Raw genomic sequence first — 25,676 nt, 5'->3', positions numbered from 1 at the left:
TAGCATTTACTAGTAGTTTAAGACCATGATTAGTTTCCAAAAGCTTTTCCAAAAACATCACATCGAATCTTTAAACATCTAAATAAAATATTAAATATATATAAATATTAAAACTAATTGCACAGTTACGAGAGAAACCGTGAGACAAAATCTTTTAAGCCTAATTAGTACATGATTAGCCATAAGTGTTACAGTAAACAACCTGTGCTAATGACGGATTAAGTAGACTCAAAAGATTCGTCTCGATTTTCGGACAGAATTTAACATTTACTTTGTAGTTAACTATGTTTAATACTTTAAATATGTGACTGTACGCGTCGATGTAACATCTCTTCCAAAAGTTTTGCTAAGGTGGTGTTTGGGACATTGAATGTTTGGACGCTTATTATAAATAGTAAACATAAACTATTAATAAAACCCATTTATAATCTTGGACTAATTCGCAAGACGAATCTATTGAGTCTAATTAATTCATAATTAGACTATATGATGCTACTGTAAACATGTTCTAATTATAAATTTGTCTCACGGATTACCACTCATTTATAAAATTAGTTTTTTTATTAATCTATATTTAATACTTTAAATTAGTGTCCAAACATCCGATGTGACATGGGGCTAAAAAGTTTAGTCTTTCTAAACAACCCCTAAACAGAGCCTAAAGCTCATTCTTAAAGTCCTAAATCAGCCCCCCAAAACCTAGATCCCTGTCTTGTCACGTACCCCTCCGCTGCTGTGCATCTCTCTCCTACCCATGGCGTCCGCCGAAACCCCCAACCCCTCCGCCGAAATCCCCAACCACGACGCCGCCGCCGCCGCCGACCCCGCCGCCGCCGGATCGCCGTCGCCCCCGCTCCCTCCGCGCAAGCGCCGCCTCTCCCCGACGCCCTCCCCCACCCGCCGCTCCAGCTCACCGGGCGGCCGCCGCAGCCGCAGCCGGAGCAGGTCCCGCAGCAGGAGCCGGAGCCGGAGCCGCGGACGGAGCCCCAGCCCGCGGTACCCCGATGGGAAGCGGAGGCGGCACAACGACCTCACCGTCGAGGTGTGCCGCGACTTCCTCCGCGAGAGGTGCGCGCGCACCGATCTCGAGTGCAAGTACGCGCACCCGCACCCCACCGTCGCCGTCGACAGGTGCGCACCGGAGATCTCGCCTTCGCTGGCCGTTTTGCGCCCCCCCTCCCCTCCTCCGGCACCCGTGTCTGCTTGTTCTGATTTTTTTTTTTTTTTACCTTGGTGTGGACAGGGACAGCAAGGTGACGGCGTGCGCCGATTCGCTGCGGAACCACTGTTTCCGGGGAAGGACCTGCCGCTACTACCACCCGCCCCCTCATATCCAGGAGTATGAGCTGTTCAATCAATTTGTTTGGTTTGCATCGCGTGCGTTTGTTGTGAAGGGTTGTTAGTTTGTATCCTCTTTATGTCTAGATGCAAACTTCCACAGCTCCATTTGTGCTAGATTACTAGTACTTCTAACTTCTAAGCATACTGAACGGAATCATACTGTCTTCCATTCCTAGTTCAATTCCTAAAAAAGTAATAGTATTATGGCAACATGAGATCGTGCCCACAGTGCTAGCTGGATGATTAAATTAGCTGCCTGACATTGTTTTTTCTTTTTTACTTTTTACATGTGCTTCTGATGGAAATTTCTTAGAATGATATTGTATGAGCTACTTTCTGTACTAAATTTCCAATCTCGTGTTTTTATATGCTTGCAGTTGAAAAGGATTCATATATATGATGGACAATGTCTACGCTCATGAGTTCCTTAGTGTCTCGTATAGATGGTCTCACACATTTCATGTGTTTAGGAAGTGTAATTTGGGAGAACTGGTGTTTCTAGTTGCTGCTGTTTTTTTGTGTGTAAACTCATAGTAGTTTTTTTTTTGAACATCGTGTTTCTGATGACACTAAATTGCTCTTTATTCGGCACACACACATATGGATGTACTGGATGCTATATCAGAGAAGCTTTAGGCTAAAGGAGACTGGAGTGGAATTATGCAGGATGCTGAAATGCAGAGTATTTTGTGCTAGCTTGCAATTGAAAAAAAAATTTATATGTGAATTTGAATAGCTTGTTTTGTGATTCTCTCAGGAGGCATCGTGACATCTTGTTGTAAATACAATGTGTGTGTGTGTGTGGGTGGGTGGGGGGGGGGTGGTATTGGATGCAACATTCTGATCCCAATTTTATTTTGTTGCTTTTATGTAGGTCATTGTTGAGATCAATTGGTGTGGAAGAACCGAAGGTTAAGATGGTAAGTTCCTCCCATTTGACCTTTCACCTTTTCTTCAATACATGCATTGCTTTGTCATTTGTCTGGGTATTTGAGTTTTTCTTTTACTATGTATCGCAAACTGCTTACTGAAAAGGTTGATTTATCGCTTCAAAAAGAACAAGAACTACCTAATTGGATTGATATTTTGTATTGTATTACCTTAAAGAATAAATAGCCTTTATTAGAAGTTTGAAACTTTGACTACATAGAAGAGTTGTAACATCTCTTACCTGGCTTGTTCAGCTATGTGGAAGGTCCTTCTTTATATGAGATCCAGTGTTACTGTTTCTGTGCAGTTTCATACGAATCATGACAAACCCATCAGATATATCTTCGCACTTAACATTCATGACAGGCTGACTGAGCCATTCCTTTCAATAATCAGCAGGTTTGCAGAGATTTTACACGAGGGCGATGCTCAAGATCAGCAAATGAGTGCAGATTCCTGCACCATTCACCTGTTGAGGATTGCGCAATTGTAAGATTCTGTTTTACTGATGGATTACATCATTAGTTTGCTAGAACAAATTAACATGGAAAGTAAAGTAATTTTCATGTGAAATGTTCTCCTTCATTATCATATAACCATATAACCGTGCATTGCAACAGATGCAAATGAGTTATACATTGTAAATCCTAATCTTGAAAACTTTTACATATTTAGGAAAAACACATATATAATTTTCAGTAAACATCAATCCGCAGATATCTTTTAAGACTGCCACATGCACAAAAACGATCTATTTATAATCAAGACTCAATAATTGTTTTTAGGATAGTTAACTCACCAGCACTATCAATAGGTTCTTTTATATCATAGCGAAACATCAATCAACAGATATCTTTAATACAGCCACTTCACAAAAATGATATATTTATAATCAAGGCTCAATAGTTGGTCCTACAATTGTATGATCACGGACTCACCAGCACCATCACAAGGTTCTTTTACATTGTAGAGATATAGATAACCCTTTTCTTAATCAATCTCAAAGCAAGAAACTCATCTGTGACTATGAATAAATGGGGTTTTCCTATTGCTATTTCTTGAACATCATTTGCCTGATTTTTTTTTCACCATTGAAAGGTTTGCCAAGATTTCTTGCGTGGAAGGTGTGATCGTAAATCATGTAGATACTCTCATGTCATGGCACATCCGATGCCACCCCCACCAATGAGGGATATTCCGATGCAATTTCCTGATATGGTTAGTTGCCCTACCGAACATAGTAGTGCAGTATTCCTCTGTTGCTTGTTGAAAATAATTTCTTATGGATACATTATGTATATGCTAACTGTTAAATTTTATGGGAGGAAAGCATATAGTGTTGCTTTAACTCACATATGCTTGCTGCTATTTGTTCAGAATTCATATGCAATAGGAAATGAATGGTTCAATAAATAATTGCTCATATTTTTAATATTGAAGAGTTTTTTTGGTTTTGTATTCCGTCTTCATAATTTGATTATGTTGTTATAATCATAAATTTTCGTCCTCAAGGTTTACATGCCACCACCACCACTTGGAGTACCTATGATGATGCCTCCTTCGGCCCCTGCAGCTTTTGCTGGTAAATAATGCATGATAATGCTATTATTCCCCTGTCCTCACACCATTCACTATTGCTGTTCAATTTAATGAATGTAAAAAAAGAAACAATACTTTTCCCTTTCAGGAGATGTATAGTTTTCCCTTTTAGGAGATGTAGTTTCGAGTCTCTACCCTATTCTGGTGCTATTTTGGCAAGCCTTTGATAGTTTCTCTTCTGCAGGTAATAACTATGGAGTGGAAGTTTGTAGGGACTACTTGAAGAACATGTGTAATAGAGAATCCTGCAGATTTGCACACCCGGATTTAAATAATGAGGTTTTTTATATTTTTCTTTCGTTTGGCATGAGCCATTTGTTTTACCGGCTACTGATTAGCAAGTTATTTCCAAACATTTTCTAATAGGTGATGAATGCCCAAGTTGAGGTTTGCCGCGATTTTAAGCGAGGAGAATGCAATCGACCTGCCTGTCGCTTTTACCATCCACCTGCAAGCTCAAATTCGATTGGATAAAGTAAAGTAACTTATATCCAATGTTTTGTTTCCTTTTAATTCAGAATCAAATTAGTATCAAATAGCTGCAAAACACATACAGAGAGCATATACAACCCTTAGAAATGTCCAAACCAAATTTATCTTAGACCTTAAATTCTTTTTGGATGTTCTGTCCATTCAAAGCAGCTGGAGCAATCATATAATGTTTTAAGGTTGCAAAATTTTGTTTGCCAACTGACCATGTCATGTGAGTAATAGCATGAACCTACAAAGTGCTAGCATGGACTTAAACTTTCTATCCATGCAAAGAGGTATGGCAGCATAAAAAATGCACTGTTCTCTAAAATTTGCTAAATTTGTTCACCAGATGGTCATGCCATTTGACATGTACTGTTCAAATGTACACTATCAGATCACTTCTGTTATCTTTGGATAAACATCAGCTGCCATTATGGTCACTTCTATTCCTTAGTTCGATTAGTGTTTCTCTTAGACACATTAACCCCATGACAATGACAGATGTTCACAGATTAGTTTGTGGACTTGGGCCTGCAATACAGGCTGATGTCCGATAAAATGATCTGTGATATGTTTTTCTCCAATTAAATTTTGAAGTTTGGTTGTGACAAATGAATCATCATTCATTTCATTTCATGAATTCTTGTCCAGTGAAGTTACAGTTATTTGTGTAATTATTAGTGCAGTATATTTGCATTATTCCTCGAGCTTTAACATGATTATTACTTTATTTTGTGGGGAGCTTTAACATGATCATTAATTATTACGGTTTGTTTCATGGCTTAGAAATGCCTTTTTTTTAACTGAGTCATCTGTCATTTGACATGTTTCAAATATATTCCAGTGTTTTACAGTGTACCTATACTGCTATATGACATTCCATTGACAACTTAGTTAGGTCAACATGCTGATTTTGCCTTTTTGCTGTTTCCCTTTATGGAACAAAGTATTAAATGCCAAGTGTTCTTGTTATTTGTTTTTTGATTTTAATTGACAGTGTTATTAGCTCTCTTTAACAAATGGGTACTCATTGTTTCCCCAGTCTTGAGTCCCCTGCCCTGCTGCCGCTGCTACCGCTCTGCTGCTGCTAATTCTGCTACTGCTGCGAAAGAGCTGCTGCGCTGGCTGTTGTGCTGCTAAGATGTCATAGACTATGAAAGCCTAAAAAAGTTCTATGTAACAACAGAGATTGTCATCATGTGATGTTTCAGATGGTTGCTTAAACTTGACTCAGTGCTTTATCTATCCTTTATAAAGGGGATTGCATGAGTGGTTGTGTACTAGCCTTCATCAAGATATTTTAATTTTGAGCTTTGTCATCCGCAAGGTTCAATTTGTTTGTAGCATCATTCATTCTTTAGTCAATGTTTTGCTACTGTTGCTTGCTTGACCATACACTGTTGGAGAACATCTGGAGGACATTTTGGTATTCCTGTGCTAAAGGAGAGCCATGTCAGATTTAATTGGTTACTACAAGCAAATTTAGGGAAAGCAAAACATCAACCGAGCTGAGTGATCTGGTTCCCGGAAATCATGCTTCTCTCCTGCCGATGCCATGATGTTGGCAGATGTTGATGCTGTGATACCCATTTGTTAAATCATAATCAAGCTATTTAAAGGGCAGGATTGCTTTATATACCCAAGGAATAGCTCTTCAAGGTCACGCAGGTGGTATCCATGGGCAATTTTTGACCGTTTACTCATTTACTCAGTGCGAGCTTCTCATGTCTCTCTGACATTTTACATTTGCCCGCTGTTATTATTACCTGTGGTAGACAGCAGCAGCTGTTTTCGTGGTGTACCGTTGGTTTCTGAAGATTTGGGACTGCACTGCATCTGGCCTCATGGTGCTGCAGAGCTGCTCACTTCTTTTTTTGCGAGGGCAGAAAGTGCTGTTAAAAAGTGGATTGCAGTATAAAGATAAGCGAGTGACATAGGCAGGGCAGGCTATTATTTTTTTCGTCATTGCTCAACTGGTGTGACGGCCAGAGATATCCTCTTCTGGCGTCGTCTTCTCCCTGGCGTGCCCCTCTTTCATGCCTCGAGTATGATAAGAGGACGTGACGTGACGCCCTAAATTCTTTAGCGAAATGATGTGGGATTAGCAGCTGTTGATATCACGATTTTATACTGCTACATGCCTGTTTAGTATCACGATTATATAGTGTAAGGCTATTAAATACTCTACTCATCTACTGAAGTTTCGCTATTCAAACGGTCCCTCCGTTTTACACAAACAAGTTGGAAGTGGGCAAATATGCCCTTATTGTTAGTTTGGTTAGTAGCCAATCCATATAACATCGTATTAGCGTAAAACAGCAATATGCGAGTGACTTTTATATATTATTAATGATTTAAATGCAGATGTTGGAAAATAAACCATGGCAGAAAAAAATTATCCAGTATTTAATTTTAAAATTTAAATTTTGGCATCCCCAAAATTAGCACCAACGATTATGGAGATTGCAGAGTACTTCCTCCATTCCAATGTGATCATCACATTAGGTTGGTTATTAAGAACAAGAATGTATTTAATTTATATTATTTAATTCACATTGGAAGAATTGAAAGAGAGTCACAGAGCTCAACCTGCACGTACGTGCAAAACGAAAATCTGTAAATAACATAAAAGCTAATTGGATGGATGTATCAACATGTGTATGAACTGAAAGGTCGTGTGCATCGTAAACGGAACATAATAGACTTCATTTCCTTATATGATAATAAAATTAATTTTTTTCTCCAGATGATAATTAGTTTGGGATGGACGGAGTAAATGATTACGAGGAGTCCTTAAAATACAATCAACTTCATTGTTTTGTTGAAATTAGGTATGTACAAGCAAATGGTTTAATAACTATTAAACAAAAATTGTGAGTTAAGGTTTATATACATGTTATTACTAATAAAAGAAAAGTCTAGAAATTAATTTACAACTTTCTTTTCTAAAATAAACTATAAATTTAACCCGGAAAATTTAAATTTTACTACTTCCGTTTCAAGTTTAGTTTTTTTTTATAACGTTTGACCATTCGTCTTCTTCAAAAATTTAGTACAAATAGAAAAAAATAAGTCATGCTTAAAATTCTTTTGATAATAAAGTAAGTCACAAGCAAAATAAATGATATTTTCATAATTTTTTGAATAAAATAAACGATCAAATATTACAAACAAAAAAGTTAAACATCTTATATTATGAAACGGAGGGAGCAACTTACAACAATAACCATAAGTGAAAGGCAAAATTTGCTACAGGACATCGAAAATACGTGTAATTAGCCGGTGTACACCGTAAAATCACGAATTTGCTGCAGGACACCATAAAAATATGGTAATTAGCTATAGGGCACTCTGGCCAATTTTTTATTATTTTTGGAGTTAAATTTTAAAAATGACGATATTGCACTCGGTAGCCAATCCGTTATGCGCCCTCGCCGCAGCCGGGTCACCGCCTGCTCACTTGCCCTGTGGTGTGGCACCGAGACCGATTGGATCGAATTCAACCGAACCTAGTCAGTATAACTCCGCTAATGTCTTTTTCTACTCCTGCTCTGTTTGAGAAATCCCCAGTCCAGCGACCGTGGTACGAGTAGCAAAATTTACCGTGCCGTCCCTTTGAAGCTCCCCTAAGCAAAACAAAATGTTATCCCCGCGACGTGCCATCGTTGAACAACCAATCGGAGGAGCATCTTGTTGCTCTTCGTGATGAAGGGAACCGGGGAAAAAAAAAACTCCCTCTTCTCCGCTTACAAAACGGCACGGCACGGTGTTTGAGCATTTGACTTCACCGTCTCTCCTCCCCAACCCAGCACAGGACAAGAACACACATCACACGACGAAGAGATGAGATGACGATAGCAATGATTTAGCGTGCTCTCGCCATGCGCTGTGAATTGTGATTGGTGACTCCGACGAAGACTTTCGAGGCGAGCGTGCGTGCGTGCGTCTATGGTGGTGGAGATGGGGAGAGATGGGGGCGAGGCGGCGGCGGACGGCGGCGCCATGGACGGGGCGGGGCGGGAAGTAGGAGGAGGCGACGCGGCAGCGGAGAAGGCGGTGGTGGGAGAGAAGGACGACGCCGCCGGTGGAGGAGACGAGTGGGCGGAGGGCGAGGAGGTGGTGGTGGTGGAGGAGGAGGCGAGAAAAGAGGAGGTGAAGGGTGGGTGGTCGGAGATACGGGTGGCGATCGAGGAGCTCTCCGCCGCTGTCGAGCACCGCGGCGGCGAGCTGCCGCTGCCGCCGCCGCCTCCCACGCTGCCCTTCCTCGCGCTCTCCCACCTCCTCGTCCAGGTGCTCGGTGAGTTCGCATCCACGCCTCCCCATCTCCTCTTGCAATCAACCAATCTTGTGATTTGGTTCAAATTTTAGAAATTCACCCTTCCTTCCGCAATTCTCTTTTCCTTGTATTTTTTTTTCTGGTTCATCCGGTTCTCACTTGTCATTTACCACTGCGTTCTTTGACTCGGTCTTCCATTTCTTCCTTGGCCATGGCCTGCATCGATGCAAACATGAAGCATGTTCTTTCTTGCTCTGCTTCTACTTACTGTTGCTGCTGATGTGCATGGCGTTGCAGATAAGATCGGTCCGACCATGGCTGTGCTGCGGCTCGACGTCCAACGAAACATCGAGGTAACAAAAGAAAAGGTTCTTTTGGAACTATTTACTCTGGTTTTATTTTCCGAATGATCCTTAACGAGCTTGGCTGCTGATTAGGAATAATATATTTCGAACTATCTAACCTTATTGTCATTATATTTGTCCTCAAGAGTATTATCACACCTTTTTTTTCTTAATATAGAGTTATAAGTAAACACTTTCATCTTATTTTACGCAAATATGGAAATATATGTAACAGTAAATCCAATCATAGTAAAACAAATAATAAGTAAGTTTTCCTAAATAAGTAAATGATTAAACATATGATAAAAATTAACAATTATCTTCAAGGAGAGAGTATTTCATCTAATAAAATTTAAATTTTCAACCTTTTTCGAGTTGATTTTGCGGTTTCGTCATCAAATTTTATTTTAGATCATAAGAATACACGTATAAAAATTTTATTCATATTTTTTTTGCAAATAAGCCGTTTGGTGCCAAAAAAATCACCCGATTTGTTAAAACTATATTTCGAAGGCCGTGAAAAATTCATAACATTAAATAAATAAAAAGGAGGAGCCTTTGCGAGTCAAGCATCGATTCTTTGATCAAGAGAAAACTCGGTCCTTGCAATCTTGCATGGACGAATCGGTAAATGTGGTAGGCATTGTGTCTCAATCACACCCCTACCTGCTACTCGACTTGTCACTTGAGACCTGAGAGCGAAAAACCGAAGCAAAAAAAAAAGGTTGCAAGTTGTGAATCCAAATTATCCCCAAGAAAAAATTCACATCAAGACTAAGAGTTAGAGAGCTGTTGGTGTGGTCCCGTGTAGGGAAGCGTAATCCGGTGGCTTCTCTTCCCCTGTCCCGTGCCGGCCACACGGCTTCCTAGCCACCGAAAGCAAGCCGGTCGTTTTAGCCAGCATAGTAGCTAGGTTGCCTCCAATTAATTTTGTTTGCTACGGTCACTCTGCTTTGCTTTTGTCAAAGTTGAGAGCTGCAGCTGCCTGACTGCCTCTTTGTCTTGGGCTACCCTCTTGTTACTCGCAGTAATTTTAAAGCATAATTTGAGGTAAATTCAGAGGGATATGGGTCACTAACATGCAGTGTTTCACCATTTTTTTTCCTTCTATTTATATTTATGAGCTAAAATATGTTTTTCAATTTTAGATTTACATGTTCTCAAAAAAAGATTTATAGTTGATATTAGGATTTTTTTATTAAAGTATATTTTTCGGTCTTGCTTTTTAGATCGCTAAGAATACTTATATAAAAAGTTATTTATAAATTATTTTGTTGTTTATAAATATGTTGTTTGGCTTTAATCACTCCTTATCGTCGTGGGCCGACATGTCAGAGAACTTCTTCGAGTTGTTCTGAGATTCATCAAGTTATAGTTATGTGTACCTTAGGAATTTTCATGTATGACTTTCGATCTATGCACCCAATGGAGTTGTTCATAAAGGGATCTAATTCGAGCACACCGTGAGCCCTCCTGCGTGACAACAGGAACCTTATCTACGCATGCAGAGTCTGCATCACATTACGGTCTCTTCCCGGCGCTCTCGATTCCTGGACTACGAGACGGCGACTGATTGTTGGAAGCAGGACAGGACAGGGCAGGAAAGGAGATAAGAAAACAAAGGAGATAGCAGGATTTTTTTTAGGGCTTTTCCTGTCGATGCAAAACTGCGAATATCTGCGCTCCCCTTGGAGCGATCTGGGCCGATCGTTCTCTCGTCGAGTTTTGCTCTCGCGTGTGCCTCACACAGGCCTTCCAACTGCTCCTGTCACATCCACATCCATTCGTCCATGGGACATTTTGAGACGCAAACTTTGGTGTCATTTTCTTGTTGTTGTGTTCCCTTTTTCTCTCTACGAGAGGATGAGTTTTTTGTTTTTTGCTTTTTTCATCTTGTCAAGATCGGATTATCAGGAGAGGCTACAGGCAGAATTTTTCTCTTAGCTAGAACAGAGCTAATGATGGTGATGGTCAAGTCGAGTGGATAGCTGATTGTTCTTGGCATGGAAAATCTGAATGACTGCAGTGTTTATGGGTTTATCTTTTGAACACTGGCCTTGTTTAGTTAAAAAAACATCACATCGAATCTTTGAACACCTAAATAAAATATTAAATATACATGAACACTAAAATTAATTACACAGTTATACGGGAAATCGTGAGACGAATCTTTTAAGCCTAATTAGGACGTGATTAGCTATAAGTGCTACAGTAACCAATATGTACTAATGACAGATTAATTAGTCTCAAAAGATTCGTCTCGCAGTTTTCAGACGGAATCTAAAATTTATTTTGTAATTAGATTACGTTTAATACTTCAAATAAGTGTCAAAAAAACTTGATTTGATATTTTTGCAAAAACTTTTTGCAAGCTAAACAAGTCCTTACGTGAACTTGAAGACTGCATGTATTCTGAACAACTTATTTTTTTGGTGAAAAGACCCCAAAAGTGCAAATTTTTTTTCTGAACAGTTACTGCCTATTGCAGAGGCTGCAGGATTTGTACTTGTTGAACCCATCCAAATACTCTACTCTAGAGGAGATACTGGAGAAGGAGGTGGAGGACAACACTGCTAAGAAGGTTGATAGCTGTGCAAGAGCTGTTCTTTGGCTTAGTAGGTAAAACCAGACATAACATGTAATGAGCTCCTATTCTTTGCTTATGCACTTATCCTACTTGCAAGTTTCAGTCTTGCATAGATTGCCATTATAAGATGTGCCATAAATATACTACTTAATTGTGCCTCTTCTCATTTGTATTTACCTTTTCTAACGTCACCAGATCCATGGATTTCACTATTGCACTATTACAGAGATTGGAGGAGGATTCTGATCAGAAGTGCTTTGGACAGCTTGTAGAATCTGCATACATGGTCACTCTCAAGCCATGGCACGGCTGGATCTCCTCAGCAGCCTACAAGGTCAGGATTTACTGAACCTTGGGGCATCGGTTTTGTCGAAAACGATCAATCCTTGGTTCCATCACACGTGGCTGACACAATTCTGAATCTCTGATAAATTTGGTGAACAGATCGCAATGAAGCTCATTCCTGACAGGAAGATGTTCATCAGCTTGCTCGTTGGCAAATGCCAAGATTATGCTGCTCTGAAGGAGGAGATCCGAAAGCTTGCAAAGTTGCTTCAGCCCTTCCTCGATGATATCCACGCCATGATGGTTAGCAGTAGCACCTTGCACTGACTCTGAACTCATCTTACAAAGATCAAAGGCTTTTTCTCAGTGCATTATATTGTCTGATCATTTTTCAGGCCAAGTTCAGATTGGACAGGCTGAAATCAACTTGATGGGAAGCTTAGAAATGGTCGTTGCAATATGTGAATGTAAATACTGCCCTGGTCAGTTGGTTTGGCTGCGTACAGATTTCCCTTTTTTGTGTGGTAGTAATTGTGTACCTCACTAAGTCTGTAAATAGGTTAGTCAGGAACTGTTAATTATTAATTTCTATTTTTAGGACTTGAAAATTCTAAAAAATATGTTGCTCAGATCGACTGGAGATGGAGCATAGTTGATGAGCCTCGATGTGACAATGGGGCCTTTGGGGAGCTTTAGATTCTGAGAGGCTGCTGCTTGGTAGCTAGTTTTTGAGAATCTGGAAAAGCTCATAAACCCAGCTTTTGGATTCTTAGTTTATTTTTCAGAATCTGTAATACAGATTTTCATAAACTGTGGACCGTTTAGGACAGCTTTTAGAAAAAGCCGTTGCTAGAAGAAGCTCTCCAAATAGGCTTAATGTTTCTTTACAGCCCTTACTGGGTCCTTAGAAGTTGAACATGGGCTACGCAGAAAGGAACTCTTGTTTGAGCTTCCTGTACAGTTGTACTCACTCTATCTTAAAATATAGGCACAATCACGGTACATCCTACTGGTATTGGTACTGGTAGTAGCGTAGTAAAATTTTGTACACATGTGGCGGTGTGGCCTATGGATTGTTCTCCTCACAGGGCGTTGTTCGGTCAGGGACATCAAGGCCTTCTCTGTGCCGATTACACACTGGTATATGCTACTCCTTTCGTTTTTTTTAATATTTAACGCACTTAACTTTTAGATCTAATCGTTCGTCTTACTCAAAAAATTTATCCAAATATACTGAATTATAAGTTACTCTTAAAGTTTCTATAGTAATAAATTATTAATCATAACAAAATAATTAATAATCATATAAACTCTTGAAAAAAATGAATGATCCAACGACATGAAATAAAAAAAAAAACGGAGAGAGAGCAGTACATTGCCACTCCATGTGGTGCTGGATGCAATCAGAGAAGGGAAGATCGCCGGACATCGATTTTTTTTCATTTTTTAAACCTTTTAATAAATAATTTTATTACTAAACATCAGAGAAAAATATTTATACGGTAAAATATTTTTCTTACGGCGTGGCCAAAAGATTCATACGGTAAAATATTTTTCTTCGAGGTTTAGTAATAAAATTATTTATTAAAAATGTTTAAAAAATAAAAAAAATTCCTGGACTTCACTGCATGCCTACGGATCATGCTACTTGGGGAAGATTATGAAGTGATGAAGAGATTTCCAAATGCCACAAGCTTGGGGGCATCGCTCCATCCGGCCATGCTTTGTGGGAGGGCAGCGACATTAAGTGGCGCGAGAGAGATAAGTGGATGGGCCTTCGTGCCATAGTCTTGGGTCATTCGGCCTTTGTAAGAATTGGGCCTGCGACCCAAAGACAGTTTATTGTCCTGTTTGTTTGACATAGCTTAAGATCCCAAATCTACATTGGACTTAGAGTTAAATTAATGTGGTTTAAAATTTTATATTTTATTAAAATTATTGAAGAAATGATTCATCTGTATGCAATATGTTTAGGGAAGAAATACCTAGCTTCAAAGGAAATCTTGGATCCACAGCTGTACCAAACTAGCTAGGCCTATATATATATACTACTGGTGGGGCAAAATCTATCACTTCACCATTTATTTATTTTTTTAGGTTTATGATATTTTCCGATATTATGGAATAGTCCAATATTTTAGTTCGGACAAGTAAATATCATATATTCAAATAAGCAAACAAGTAATGCTAACATATTTAATAAAAACTATATTTATCTATAACTTTATAATATTGTGTGATATGTATGATAAATAATTGATAAAATGTATTATTATTTGGAATAATGTGGAACAAGTGGGAAAGAACTAGTTTCTAGAATATGTTTTTTTTCTTTGTCTTTGATGCGCATGCGAAGCTAGCATGTGATCATGATGAGTCATGAGGGACTGAGACAAGTATGGGGTTTTCGAGGTCAGTGTTGATGAGAAGATGTTTTATGGGATGATTATGCTCTAGCTTGATCATATAAAGTCGATAGCTGTTGTGAAACAAACAGGTTCTACGCTCAATTGGGTCTATGGTGTTCAGACGAAATCGTGAGCATCAACATGTAGGTTCCAGATCCAAGTGGTAGTATCAGGGCATGATGAGATTGGGCCGGCGTGTGAGCCGATGATTCAGTTTGTAATGCTTTATGGCATTGCGAGGCTATACAGGTTATCTAGGCAAAACCATATAGCCATTGGTCCTCATCTACTTGGAAAAAGAATTGATCAATAAAGTTTATCAAATTCATAACCAAATTTTGTTTTTCAATTCGAATTTTGCACGGGGTGAGTTTGGCAAAAATTTCACTGATCTTATATTGCTTCCATTTTTGATATACCTATAGGATTTGAGTGTAGTTTTTCTGTTAGTTTCATATTGACATTTAATTCTGTTTGCCAAGTTTGACGCAATTCTAAAGGTTAGTTTTAATCGAGCTACATTTTAGTGAGCGTCTATGAGATTTTGTTTGGTTAAATTTTGTTCACCAGCTGATCCTCTCCCTCTTTTTCATGCAGATTACAGGCTTACTACTCCCTCTTTCTCAATAATAGATAATTTTGATTTCTCATTTAAAGTTTAACCATAAGTTTTTTAAAGTATTGATGCTTACATTTAGGATATATGTTATTCTTAAGAGTAAATTTTAAGAAACCATATATTTTATGGTCAAATCACACATATAATGACATATAGCACATGACTTTAGGAATTATGCTCTACGGTTTTTCACAAAACCCCCACCACTCTACATGTTAAACATGTATTTATTTAAAATTTCCATCATACAAAGTGTATAAAATTTAAATTATTGGTTTCTTAACATGTTTACAATTTTAATTTAAACATGTTAACTTTTCTGTATTCTAAACAATATTATTTTATATATGCTGAATTTATATGAGATTCAAATAATGTGATGCTTTATGAAACCATTTGATCATAAAAAAATGTTGTTATATACCACAAGTTATAACTCGTGTGAATTTTTTACCATGAGAATGATTTTTTAAATAAAATTATTACTCCTATTTCAACGAAATGACATCTTGTCAGTGTTGGTAATACTCGTAATACTTAAAAAAATGTTGAAAGTAAGATCTGGTTTGTTTCTATCTAATTTTTTCTATCACATCGAATTTTAGATACTAATTAGAAGTATTAAATACAGATTATTAATAAAACTCATCTTATACTCTAGACTATTTTACGAGACGAATCTATTAAGCATAATTAGTTAAGAATTAGTGAATGTGACCGTAAACAGTTGCTAGTTGCTAATCATGAATTAATTAGGTTTAAAATTTTTATCTAATAAAATAACCTTTATTTATATAATTTGTTTCTATATTTATTACTCCTCGTTAACGTATAAACAGACCGGAACTTAAAAAAGATCTAAACAGCCCCTGAATAACATCTCTTCTCCGCGATAATCAACCAATCGCACCTCACCTGAGCACCTGACCTCGCCTCGGATCTCTCGATTCGCCGGCGGCGGACGCACGGCCAGCCTTCTCCGCAGCCTCGCCTCGCCTCGCCTCGCGCCGCTGGCGAGCAGGGCCGGGAGGCGCCGCACTAGCCTCCTCCTCCCCAGCCCGCCCACCCGGCCGGCCGGCGAGCATCTCGGCTCGAATCGAATCGAGCCGGAGGGACCCCATTCCTTCCTCCGCGGTCGCCGCTTCATGCGCCGGCGGGGCCTGCGCCGTGCCGGAGCGCGATGAACAGCCAGGGGTTCGGCCCCGGGAGCCCCAAGTCGTCCTTCCGCTACCCGAGGGGGGACCTGGATCTCGAGTCCGGGATCGCGCGCAAGGCGCGCAGGCCCAAGGCCTCCCACCTCGACGGCCCCGGCTTCCTCACCGCCGCCCTGGCGAAGGCCCGCTACCTCTACGAGGCGCACCCCGTCGCGGTGGCCCTCGTCCTGCTCTCCGTCGGGCTGAGCGTCCTGATCCTCCTGTCGGTGTACGAGACCCGGTTCAGGGCCATGGGGAGGAGCGGCAGCGGCGGCGCGTGGTCGAGCGACGCCGGGGAGCATCCGCTCCGGGGCCTCCGCAACCTCGTGATGGTGGCCGGGCACTCGATCTACACGAGCGGGAGCTGCGGGAGGATTGACCGTGAGGATTCCTGGTTCCTGGAGCCGTACCAGAAGCATCCCGGCCAGGCGGCCACCTTCCTGGCGCATATCAAGGAAGGCGTGGACATCGCGGCGAGGGACGAGGAGGCGCTTCTGCTGTTCAGCGGCGGCGAAACGAGGAAGGACGCAGGGCCCAGGAGCGAGGCTCAGAGCTACTGGGCTATTGCTGATTCCAAAGGCTGGTTCGGTGAGTTTGGCTGCATTGGTGGCTGGCTCTTCATTGCTTTTCTGCACCTACTAATTTCACTGGGATTTGAAATTGCATTGCATTGTCAATTGTTCTCTGATAAAAATTGTCTATCATAGCATCCTTAGAGGTGCAATTCGTTATTAGTTCTATCCACTAGATATTAACTTGCTCAGAGGAAGTGCAGAGTGCAGACAAGCATCATTCTTTTGAAGTACTCACATTTATTTGGAAATGCATGCTTGGGATTTGGGAGTGGAAAGTTAAAAATGAAAATGTTTGTTTTATGTTTTCTGTAGATAACTGAGCAATTCCTGAAAGATGAGAGTTCTCTGGTTATGGCTAAAATAAAGTTCAGTGCATGTTATCTCACAAAAATGGATAGTGAAAACATAGACTGGTATATTCAGTGCATGAATATGTTATCTCAGGAAGATGAATGGTGAAAACATAGAGTCATAGGAGTAAAAGGTCTCTGAAGTTGATGGTAATTTATGTTCTCATGTGAGTGTAGTAATATTAGTATCAAATTATTGCTTGGTAGCTACCCTCTGTAAATTACTCATAGTTTGTTTTTATATGCACAGGAAATGATGAAAGTGTAAGGAATCGGGCACTCACTGAGGAACATGCTCGTGATAGTTTTGAAAACCTCCTATTTAGCGTTTGCCGTTTCAGAGAACTCACTGGAAATTACCCGCATAATATAACTGTAAGCTTTCTTATCTTGCTATACTTTGTACTCAAAATTCAAAACCTTATGTTACCTCTGACTTCTCAGTATGTAATTATTAATTAGTAACCCTGTTGGCTGGCCAATATAGTTCAAACTCTTCATGCCATTCACTAATCTACACATCTCAACATTTCTTTGCTTAGGTCGTAAGCTATGATTTTAAGGAGGAAAGGTTTGCGCAATTGCACAGATCTGCTCTTGGATTCCCTGAAGGGAGATTCTTCTTCTCAGGCACCCCCGCTACACCGACCGCAAGGGAGGCTGCTATCAAGGGGGAAGCCGCTGTCAGGTCTCAGTTCCAGGAAGATCCTTATGGATGTTTAGGTTCTCTGCATATGAAGAGGCTTAAGAGGGATCCATTTCACCGTGCCATTCCGTATCCCAATGGTTGCCCTGAGCTGAAGGGTCTGTTCTCGTATTGTGGCCTGGTACCTTTCCCAGGGCAGCTTCCTTGGACCCAATAGCTTGATGGCTACCAACCTCGCACAATACAACCTTCTCTCAGTGCCCTGGCTCTGAAGTCTGAACTGACAAAATAGCTACTTGTGAATTGTGATGTATTCTTCCTGACTAAGACAACATCTACATTGCTGAGATTTTTTTTTCTTTTTTTTTTTGTAATGGTGCATATCACTTGATCAATATATGTTTTTTTCAGTGTGATTTGCCATCTCTGTACTGGGAAATTTGAAATTATTACTGGAGACAGTTCTCATAGATATCCACTTGGTTTTGTAAAATGTTTGCTCGTAATATCATGGTCTATATACATCAGGAGAGAGAGCTGTGATATATCAGCAGATAGAGCTGTGACAAACCTTGTTCTTTTCTGCACTTGGAGATATTATTTATTTGTGTTACGCTGTTATTCAGTGTATTATGCATAGCAATTTACATCTCCTATCAGCTTAAATGTCTGTGCCAAAAAAAGATGGAAGTTGCTTTCCCTTCTATGGGTTACATACTCGCATGCTTCCGTTGAGCATCAAATGATGTTCAGGTCTGGTTTTCATTTCAGAAATTAGAACAACGGAAATTACTGGGTTAGATTTGGACTATAAATCCTACCATATTCAGTTTTTGTTAAGAAACTCCTGTCTGGCTTCGGTTTTGAACTAAATGTTAATGGCTCTAGATTGCATATTAACCGATGTCATAGTGGGAATTAATCACCAAGATGGCATGGTGAACGTCCACGACAAGTATACCCTGTACTTAATTAATGGTGGCACAAATCTAGTCACATTGTAACAAAGGGTAAAATATACGAGTGGGAAAGCTTCTTTGACTTGTACCAAGTTACCACCAAACTTGGTTTACTAATTCATCAAGCAAAACTGAGAAAAAACACAATTGCTTACCTGACAATGATAGCATTCTGAAACATATTCATGGAATACATTCATCTTAGCAATAGGCCAATAGCTGACAGAGTAAAATCCTTGATCTGAGCTGTTTCTGCCAATCAGGGAGCTGTATCCTATGTACACTGCCCTTCCCCTTTAGAGACCAGTCTTAAGTCTTAACAATAGCATCAGTGATGGTTTGAAAAAAGAATAGTAGGTTTGGTTTCTTCAAGCTGCTTCGTTAGCAAGATTGACCCGCTAATGATGTTTAGTTGCTTCAAATTGTCGAATTCAGCGAGTTGACCACATAAAATCTGGTCCTCTCGTTGCTGTCAGCCTGTCACATTTTTTCTCTCCATGAAAGCTTCAAGTTCTGAAGAAATTGCTTGGATGCACAGACTTTCACGTGCATTTGCTTGCTCAAGAATTGTCTTTCAGCAGCTTCTGAACATCACAAAACGCCGGCAAGCAAAGATTCACTTGACTCCCATAGTGACAAAGTATTGCGTGGGCCGAGCCCAAAATGTTCGCTAAGGTTTGGGCCCAACTGGATGCTAGTTTTGTCGCCCAGTTAAGGTCAGCACGTGCATGGGCATCCCGTCCAGTTCCGGCCCAGCCCAGCTCGCTCGCTGGAAGCCTGGAAGGAACGCCCGTCTCTTCCCAGTTCCGGCCTTGGTTGACGCCACCACCGTCGTCTTCCACATTGCCAATTTGCCAGGGTGATTGGCTCAAAAAAAAAATGACCTAATATCAATTAAATAGGTAAAAGTAAGGCCTGGCTAGCTTACCATCTTGTGAAGCTAGTCAAAAGATCCCTGAGTGTTTCTCCAGGGTGATTGGCTCAATCCGGTAGGGCGGTAGGGAGCTCAAGTCTCCAGAATTAACCAAGTATTCCTGAAGGATCTCACCATGATCTTGCTGTGCTGGAGCTCCCGTGCAGTCTATCGGCAGATTGGAAGAGCTCCCGCACGATTTGCACTGGCAGCAAACTGGCCAAAGTGATGACTCACTGATCGAGCGCCCTTGCGCTGAAGACGAACGGGGCTAAGCGATCTGCCGAAGTGAAACAGGGTGGTAACATCATATAGGCAATATGGTCTCATTCTATCTCCAAAGTTTATGAAGTTGGTTTCCTTTTTTTTCCCGAAATAAGGCAATCTGCTACTCCCCCGTTTCATAATGTAAGATGTTTGAATTTTTTACTCGCAATGTTTAACCATTTGTCTTATTCAAAAATTATGTAAATATCATTTATTTTGCTTGTGACTTACTTTATTATGAAAAAATTTTTGAGCACGACTTGTCATTTTTTATATTTATACTAAATTTTTGAATAAGACGAATTGTCAAACGTTACATCCAAAAAAGTCAAACATATTACATTATGAAACGGAGGTAGTAAATGTTACCACCCTGTTTCACAGTGTCTGCTTTATCAGGTTTTTGCTTTCTCAATTTCTGTCCATCAAGATCAAGGAAATCAAGTGCTCTTTCACACATCCCCATATTTCAAACTGTCGGAGGGAAGGTTGAGTTATCTGGGAATTAATTGAACAATTTAAAATGGTCGAATATTCCTTATTATGTTACTATTACATAAGAGTGAGTAATTGGTTTCCACTCACTCAAAGCAACTGCTACCCTAGTTTAAGCCCTTTGACATGTCCAGCAAAAAGAGCTGCAATTTTCTTCCAGTCAATCATATGCCCATGACATTCTCCATAGAACAGCCCAGGTCATTCACGCTAAATGCACAAGAGGTATACAAGGAGTAAGAAGCATTTGATTAATTTCATTTGCTTAATTAATTATTGAAGTTTGAAGCACATATAATAGTCAGGGGTACTGTTATAACCATCATATAAGTTCACCATTAACTCCAAAGATATTCTGATAAATGATAAATACCAAGTATTCCGCTGCGAGCAAATGTTCTGGAGGAGGAGCACCATTCAGCTCATAGATCATACATTCTTTTGATCTTTCTTTTTTTATTGGTTTATCACGCAAGTCGTGAGGAATCATTGTTTTTCTTGCCCTAAAAATGTTAATGTTTCGAGTGTATTGGAACACGGAAGCTGCAAATCACAGGAAAACAATTCAGAGACAACAAGATTATAAGAATGAAGAAGCAATAAGCTGCTTAATATTCTGCAGCAAACCATTTTTCAATATTTACTCTACAAAAGGATTAACACAACTACTCCCTCCAGACAGATTTCATTGACGTTTAGGACAAGTAAATTGCAAAGAAAACAAGGTAAACTTCCTGTCCGAAACATCAAACAAATGTGACCGGAGGGAGTACAAGTTTTAACCAAACACGAGTCAAATGTGCAATCAATTAAAAATGGAACTAAGGTACAGCTAAATACAAAAGAAACCCCATCAGTTTGCTTTGTACCATGTCAAAACAGTTGACATCAGGTCATTAGGAGGATGGCTCGAGTTGTAGTTTGAGATAATTTCAAATTTGTCATGTGGAATTTCTACCAAGAATCACTCATATAAATTGAACCTTACATTGTAGTTAGTATGCAATCCATTCATGCCCTTGAATGAAGTTCTCCACCGAGTAGACTCCGACAAGTTGTTCCGATGCCTGACTGCTCCACTCAACCCTTGCTGTGTGATTTGCACCAGGCCCTCGACTATCAAACTCCCCATAGTATAGCGTCCTGAGTGCGAATTCCCCACGCCAAGCAAGCCATCCCTCTGGCCTGACAACCTTCCCCAAATAACATCTGGCATACACGGTAATCGCATACTCCTTCCATGGGCGCCCCAAATACAACCGGTAAGACCCTGGCTTTGCCCGGAACAACGCCAAGAACTCTTTGCTCCCATCCACTGTACAATTCCAAAACATAAACCCTGTTGTCTGCCCTGGATCAATTCTCCCATTTGCTGCCACTACATTGCGTGCGCTCTTTCGAGCTCCTTCCGCTCGTGGCACTGTCCTAATCACACATTCCTCAAATATTGCTGCTGAATTCCCGAATACAAAATCAACCGTGCCCACAATACGGCACCGGCGATACAGCTGCCGCATTGTGCGAGCATACAGTGTATCCTGGTGGCCGCGGAACTCCACATTCTCGAGCACCGACTTGTCACTGTCCGATCGGAATGCCACTGCCTGATGAGCTCCTGCGCCTGCGCCATTCTCGAATGTTATATCCTTTGCCCGGAAACCATCACCAACGACAGCAACGGTCGCAGTGTCGTAAGTGCCAAGCCCGTCAATCCCCACGCTCCGTGATGCGGTGATCAAAGTAGCGCTCATGCCTTCTCCCACCAGCACAATGTTGGTCTTTTCGTACGGAATCATGACACTCTCCTTGTATATACCTGCAGCCACCTTGATGACGAAATGCCCAGCGGTGTAGTTAGGTGCTGCGTCAATGGCGGCTTGCACCGTCGAGTAATCGCACGTCCTCGCTGCCAGATTTGCCTTGCAGACGGTGGCGTCCGCGCGAACGCTAGCCAGAAAGGCGGCGGCGGAGGAGGAAGGGGAGGGTTTGGTGCCGGCGGCTAGGGGTGGCGGGGTAAGCGAAGCGAGGAAGCGCGAGGTGAGGGAGTAGGAGGGGAAGGCCGGGAGGGAGAGGAGGTGGGAGCAGTCGTACTGGTACTGGAGCGAGGCGGAGGCGAGGTGGAGCGCCGCGGGCAGGTCGCCGGACTCGAGCGAGGAGGCCGCGGCGCCGAGGCGACGGAGGGAGAGGGCCAGGTGGTCGGCGCAGGGGTCCGCGTAGGATTCCGGCGCCGGGTGCGCCGCGATGGCCGCGCGGAGGAGCGAGGCGGGGGCCGCGGGCCCTCCCGGTGGCGCGGCGGGGAGGAGAATGAGTAGCGCCAGTAGCAGGAGCACCGCCGCCGCGGAGGCGATGGGGGCAAGGCGGCGGTGAGAGAGTTGGTGGGGGGCCTGGTGGTGGTAGCCGTGGCCGTGGCCGTGGGAGCGCGGCATTTCCGGGCGGCGCCGCCGCGTCGGAGAGGCGGCGGCCGGCGACACAGATCGCACCACTAGATTGCGCTCGGATCAACTACTCGAGATATCCGAAAGCGGTTTCGTCTTCCAAAGGCGTATTTAACATTAATACGCTTTCACCTCCTATAGGCGTGTTACATAAATACGCTTTTACCATTAATAGAGTGTTATGTAGCTACGCTTTCTCCTTTCGGTTGTGTACTTTCAGGCGATAAGAACTGCTGCTTCTTCCAATCCCTGCCGCTTGGTCACTCTCTCTCTCTCTCTCACACTGTCACTGGCGCCAGCACTCGATAATCCTGCCCGGCGAGCACATGGATTTGGTCGCTGGAAGAGCGATGGGCGGGTGCTCGCCATCATGGGAACGCATCAGGTCGCCGAGGAGTCCACTCTTGCTCACTTCTTTGGCCCGTCGCCCCGCTGCGTTCGCTGCATGCCCATGCCCGCCGGTTGTTTGTCGAAATGCCTCAGTGGTGGTGCCGTTTGCCAAGAAGAAAAGGAAGGGGGGAAGCGAGGAGCCGCCTGGTGATGAGGAGGAGGAGGATTCTTTTGATGATTCGGAGGGCGGAGGCGATGAGGAGGAGGTGGATGTTGACGATGAGGGTATGGCTGGCACATTCTGGTTCTCTCTCCTTGTTTTGTCTAGTGTTGGAGTCTTCGGTTTTCTACTGTGGGAGGAGGTGCTGTTTGGGTCTCTGCATTTAGGCTACATCTCTTGCGTGATTTGGCCTGTAATTCTGGGTGTTATTCATACGGCAAAGCATTTTGAATATTAGATTTTCACAGAAGCCATAGATAATGCTGCAGTATGCGTACTCATTCCCTCAGACACCCTTGGTTCTGGTGCAATTGAATTGTCATAGTTGACCGCCAATTCGACTTCCTCATTTTGGCCTATAATTCTTGAATAGATAGGATTCCTCACTTTCATAGTTCATTCTTATTTGTCCTTCATATTTCTAACTACAAACAGTTAGCATGTGCACTAAGGAATTTGAGCTGTAGAATAATTATCTAGTTGCTGCCTCCTTCCCAAAATAACTTCATTTTTCACACATCCCACACATACCAATAAAAAAACAGAAAGACTAAATACCCTCCTCTCTATCAAATCTCAATGCAATTATTCTTCATTTTATCTATTTCCAATGCATTTATGCCCTAATTTTTACAAACTACAATGATTGCTCGAAAATGATTATTTTAGGACAAAGAAGGTATAGCAAAAATGATCTTCTTTTCGGACGGAGGTAATATTTTTTTAATCAAGTTTATGTACAGAATAAGAACCTTTGAAGAATAAGCATTATTGTTTGCTAAATATGCTAATATATCCTCCTTGGGTGTGGTGAAAATTTCCAGTCTATTGTCCTACCAGTTACCATGTAGTATTAAGTAGTTTTAAAAAGGTTCTGAAAATATGCAGATCTATTGGATGATGATGAGTATGATGATGACGACGACTATTCTTTCGAAGATGATTTTGACAATGATGATGAACAAGACCTTTATGTAGGTGAAACTTTTACCTGTTGAGAACTGGCCAAGTGAAGTCTTAGAAAACCATTGACCAATAACCATGCATATTCATTGACAATTGGAGGTTGGGGATGGAGGTGCTGGTGGCGGAATATCATTTGCTGGCACCGGGTGGGACAAGGAAGCATTGTCTTTGGCAGAGGAGGTCTCAACTTCATTTGACGGAGACTTGAAAATTTATGCTTTCAAGACAGCTGCAAATTTAACCATCAGAGTACGCATTGAGAAGATGTCCACTAGGTATATATCTCAATATCAACACTAATGAAGACATGTGCAATACTAACGGTTTGTCATGTTTATATCCAACCATGTTCTCAAGGATGGGGTTTTTGAAAATCCAAATTCAGGTATATGAATTAAAAAAGGCAAAATTTACAACAGATATGTGCTGGATTATACTTTTCATGTGCACTCAGATGGCATACAGAGTCCAGAAAATGTTCTCTTGCCCTTAAAAGGCAACGAACGACCTTGGGAAACATAATATGGTTTACCTGACAGCATACATAACATGCTATGTATGTGTTAGTTGCATATAATATTGATGTCAAAAAATAATTGTTTCCCTTTGGTAGACTTATTTCAATTTAACATCATCTGAGAATTCTCATGAATCACATGCTATTAGATATGGTTCTCCAACCATAGATGACATTGAAGCGTACACAATTGCATACCGTGCAAAATTGGATGATGCAGAGTCAGCAGGAAGGATACCACCGAACATATCCTTGGAGGTATGCATTGTCCCTCTAGGCCTAACTAACCATATCCAGAACTAGCTAATGCCTTCTCCAGATGCTCTCTGGAAGAAACTAGCAACCTCAATAAGTTTATTATTTCTGTTGTACTTAGAATTATGGCATACTTCCACTGCTCACTCTTTAGGTGTCATCCCCTGGCGTGGAGAGAATTATCCGTATCCCTGATGATCTCGAACGCTTCAAAGAACGGGCAATGTATGTCAGATATACCACTACAAGCGATGGATCAGGCACACCTCAAGAAGGGGATGGCGTCTTCAGGCTCATCTCCTACGACATGGACCTGTGCGAGTGCACCTGGGGTATAGCTGATGTGAAGATCAACAGGCAGCAGGCAGGCAAGGGAAGGCCCCTGAACAAGAAGCAGAGAGAGTGGCGGCTGCAGACGCCATTTGAGTCTCTGAAGTTGGTCAGGGTGCATTCTGATTGCTGAGATGCTTCCCTTGAGTAAACTTTTTTGTAGCCATTTACTGTCGCATCGTAGGTTCTGTCAAATTGTGTACAAAGAGATAAACTGTTCTCCTGTTTGTGTGTGCAATAGGTGGATCGCTGTCGATTCAAAAAGGCTAGATTGATGTTCCAAGTATACCGGCACTCTGCATTTTTGCATTCAATGTTGTATCGCAGGTTCTTATCAATTTGTCTACAGATTACGGATAAAA

The 25,676-nt window shown here is 41.4% G+C and overlaps 5 protein-coding genes across 5 annotated transcripts; 4 read left to right on the top strand and 1 right to left on the bottom strand.

Moving 5' to 3' along the window:
• The first annotated feature begins 710 nt into the window (after window positions 1–710).
• On the top strand, window positions 711–5,568 carry LOC102701722 (zinc finger CCCH domain-containing protein 28). The gene is made up of 9 exons (XM_040523531.1): window positions 711–1,131; window positions 1,244–1,339; window positions 2,216–2,261; window positions 2,668–2,760; window positions 3,370–3,489; window positions 3,784–3,853; window positions 4,055–4,149; window positions 4,237–4,345; window positions 5,387–5,568. Exons 1-8 carry the CDS (start codon window positions 755–757, stop codon window positions 4,342–4,344), a joined length of 1,005 nt encoding a protein of 334 aa, XP_040379465.1. The 5' UTR covers window positions 711–754; the 3' UTR covers window position 4,345; window positions 5,387–5,568.
• Window positions 5,569–7,925: 2,357 nt separating this feature from the next.
• LOC102701444 (glycolipid transfer protein 2) lies at window positions 7,926–12,951 on the top strand. The gene is made up of 6 exons (XM_015835978.2): window positions 7,926–8,641; window positions 8,918–8,973; window positions 11,453–11,583; window positions 11,747–11,885; window positions 11,996–12,139; window positions 12,232–12,951. Exons 1-6 carry the CDS (start codon window positions 8,293–8,295, stop codon window positions 12,265–12,267), a joined length of 855 nt encoding a protein of 284 aa, XP_015691464.2. The 5' UTR covers window positions 7,926–8,292; the 3' UTR covers window positions 12,268–12,951.
• A 2,771-nt stretch (window positions 12,952–15,722) lies between these two features.
• Window positions 15,723–18,094, top strand: LOC102701167 (uncharacterized protein C57A10.07). Its single transcript, XM_006653363.3, has 3 exons — window positions 15,723–16,644; window positions 17,232–17,356; window positions 17,524–18,094. Exons 1-3 carry the CDS (start codon window positions 16,044–16,046, stop codon window positions 17,842–17,844), a joined length of 1,047 nt encoding a protein of 348 aa, XP_006653426.3. The 5' UTR covers window positions 15,723–16,043; the 3' UTR covers window positions 17,845–18,094.
• A 2,071-nt stretch (window positions 18,095–20,165) lies between these two features.
• Window positions 20,166–22,759, bottom strand: LOC102700893 (probable pectinesterase/pectinesterase inhibitor 51). The gene is made up of 2 exons (XM_006653362.3): window positions 21,250–22,759; window positions 20,166–20,804 (listed from the first exon to the last, which is right to left on the bottom strand). The coding sequence occupies exon 1, from the start codon at window positions 22,685–22,687 to the stop codon at window positions 21,257–21,259; it is 1,431 nt and encodes a 476-aa protein (XP_006653425.1). The 5' UTR covers window positions 22,688–22,759; the 3' UTR covers window positions 20,166–20,804; window positions 21,250–21,256.
• A 167-nt stretch (window positions 22,760–22,926) lies between these two features.
• LOC102717237 lies at window positions 22,927–25,676 on the top strand. Its single transcript, XM_006652251.3, has 5 exons — window positions 22,927–23,311; window positions 24,135–24,220; window positions 24,312–24,487; window positions 24,879–24,987; window positions 25,139–25,676. The coding sequence occupies exons 1-5, from the start codon at window positions 23,023–23,025 to the stop codon at window positions 25,445–25,447; spliced, it is 969 nt and encodes a 322-aa protein (XP_006652314.1). The 5' UTR covers window positions 22,927–23,022; the 3' UTR covers window positions 25,448–25,676.

Source organism: Oryza brachyantha, chromosome 4, assembly GCF_000231095.2.
Source record: "Oryza brachyantha chromosome 4, ObraRS2, whole genome shotgun sequence".
NCBI classification, from domain to species: domain Eukaryota; kingdom Viridiplantae; phylum Streptophyta; class Magnoliopsida; order Poales; family Poaceae; genus Oryza; species Oryza brachyantha.
The sequence above is the reverse complement of the archived record's forward strand: the minus strand, read 5'-3'. Positions and strand labels throughout refer to the sequence as shown.

Coding starts and splice junctions, on each gene's coding strand:
- LOC102701722 (XM_040523531.1), top strand. CDS start 755: ATGGCGTCCGCCGAAACCCCCAACCCCTCCGCCGAAATCCCCAACCAC. Junction 1,340..2,215: donor CCGCCCCCTCATATCCAGGA/GTATGAGCTGTT, acceptor GCTTTTATGTAG/GTCATTGTTGAGATCAATTG. Junction 3,490..3,783: donor CGATGCAATTTCCTGATATG/GTTAGTTGCCCT, acceptor TTCGTCCTCAAG/GTTTACATGCCACCACCACC.
- LOC102701444 (XM_015835978.2), top strand. CDS start 8,293: ATGGTGGTGGAGATGGGGAGAGATGGGGGCGAGGCGGCGGCGGACGGC. Junction 8,642..8,917: donor CCTCCTCGTCCAGGTGCTCG/GTGAGTTCGCAT, acceptor ATGGCGTTGCAG/ATAAGATCGGTCCGACCATG. Junction 12,140..12,231: donor ATGATATCCACGCCATGATG/GTTAGCAGTAGC, acceptor ATCATTTTTCAG/GCCAAGTTCAGATTGGACAG.
- LOC102701167 (XM_006653363.3), top strand. CDS start 16,044: ATGAACAGCCAGGGGTTCGGCCCCGGGAGCCCCAAGTCGTCCTTCCGC. Junction 16,645..17,231: donor TGATTCCAAAGGCTGGTTCG/GTGAGTTTGGCT, acceptor TTATATGCACAG/GAAATGATGAAAGTGTAAGG. Junction 17,357..17,523: donor ATTACCCGCATAATATAACT/GTAAGCTTTCTT, acceptor TTCTTTGCTTAG/GTCGTAAGCTATGATTTTAA.
- LOC102700893 (XM_006653362.3), bottom strand. CDS start 22,687: ATGCCGCGCTCCCACGGCCACGGCCACGGCTACCACCACCAGGCCCCC.
- LOC102717237 (XM_006652251.3), top strand. CDS start 23,023: ATGGATTTGGTCGCTGGAAGAGCGATGGGCGGGTGCTCGCCATCATGG. Junction 24,221..24,311: donor ATGATGAACAAGACCTTTAT/GTAGGTGAAACT, acceptor TGACAATTGGAG/GTTGGGGATGGAGGTGCTGG. Junction 24,488..24,878: donor ATTGAGAAGATGTCCACTAG/GTATATATCTCA, acceptor ACATGCTATTAG/ATATGGTTCTCCAACCATAG.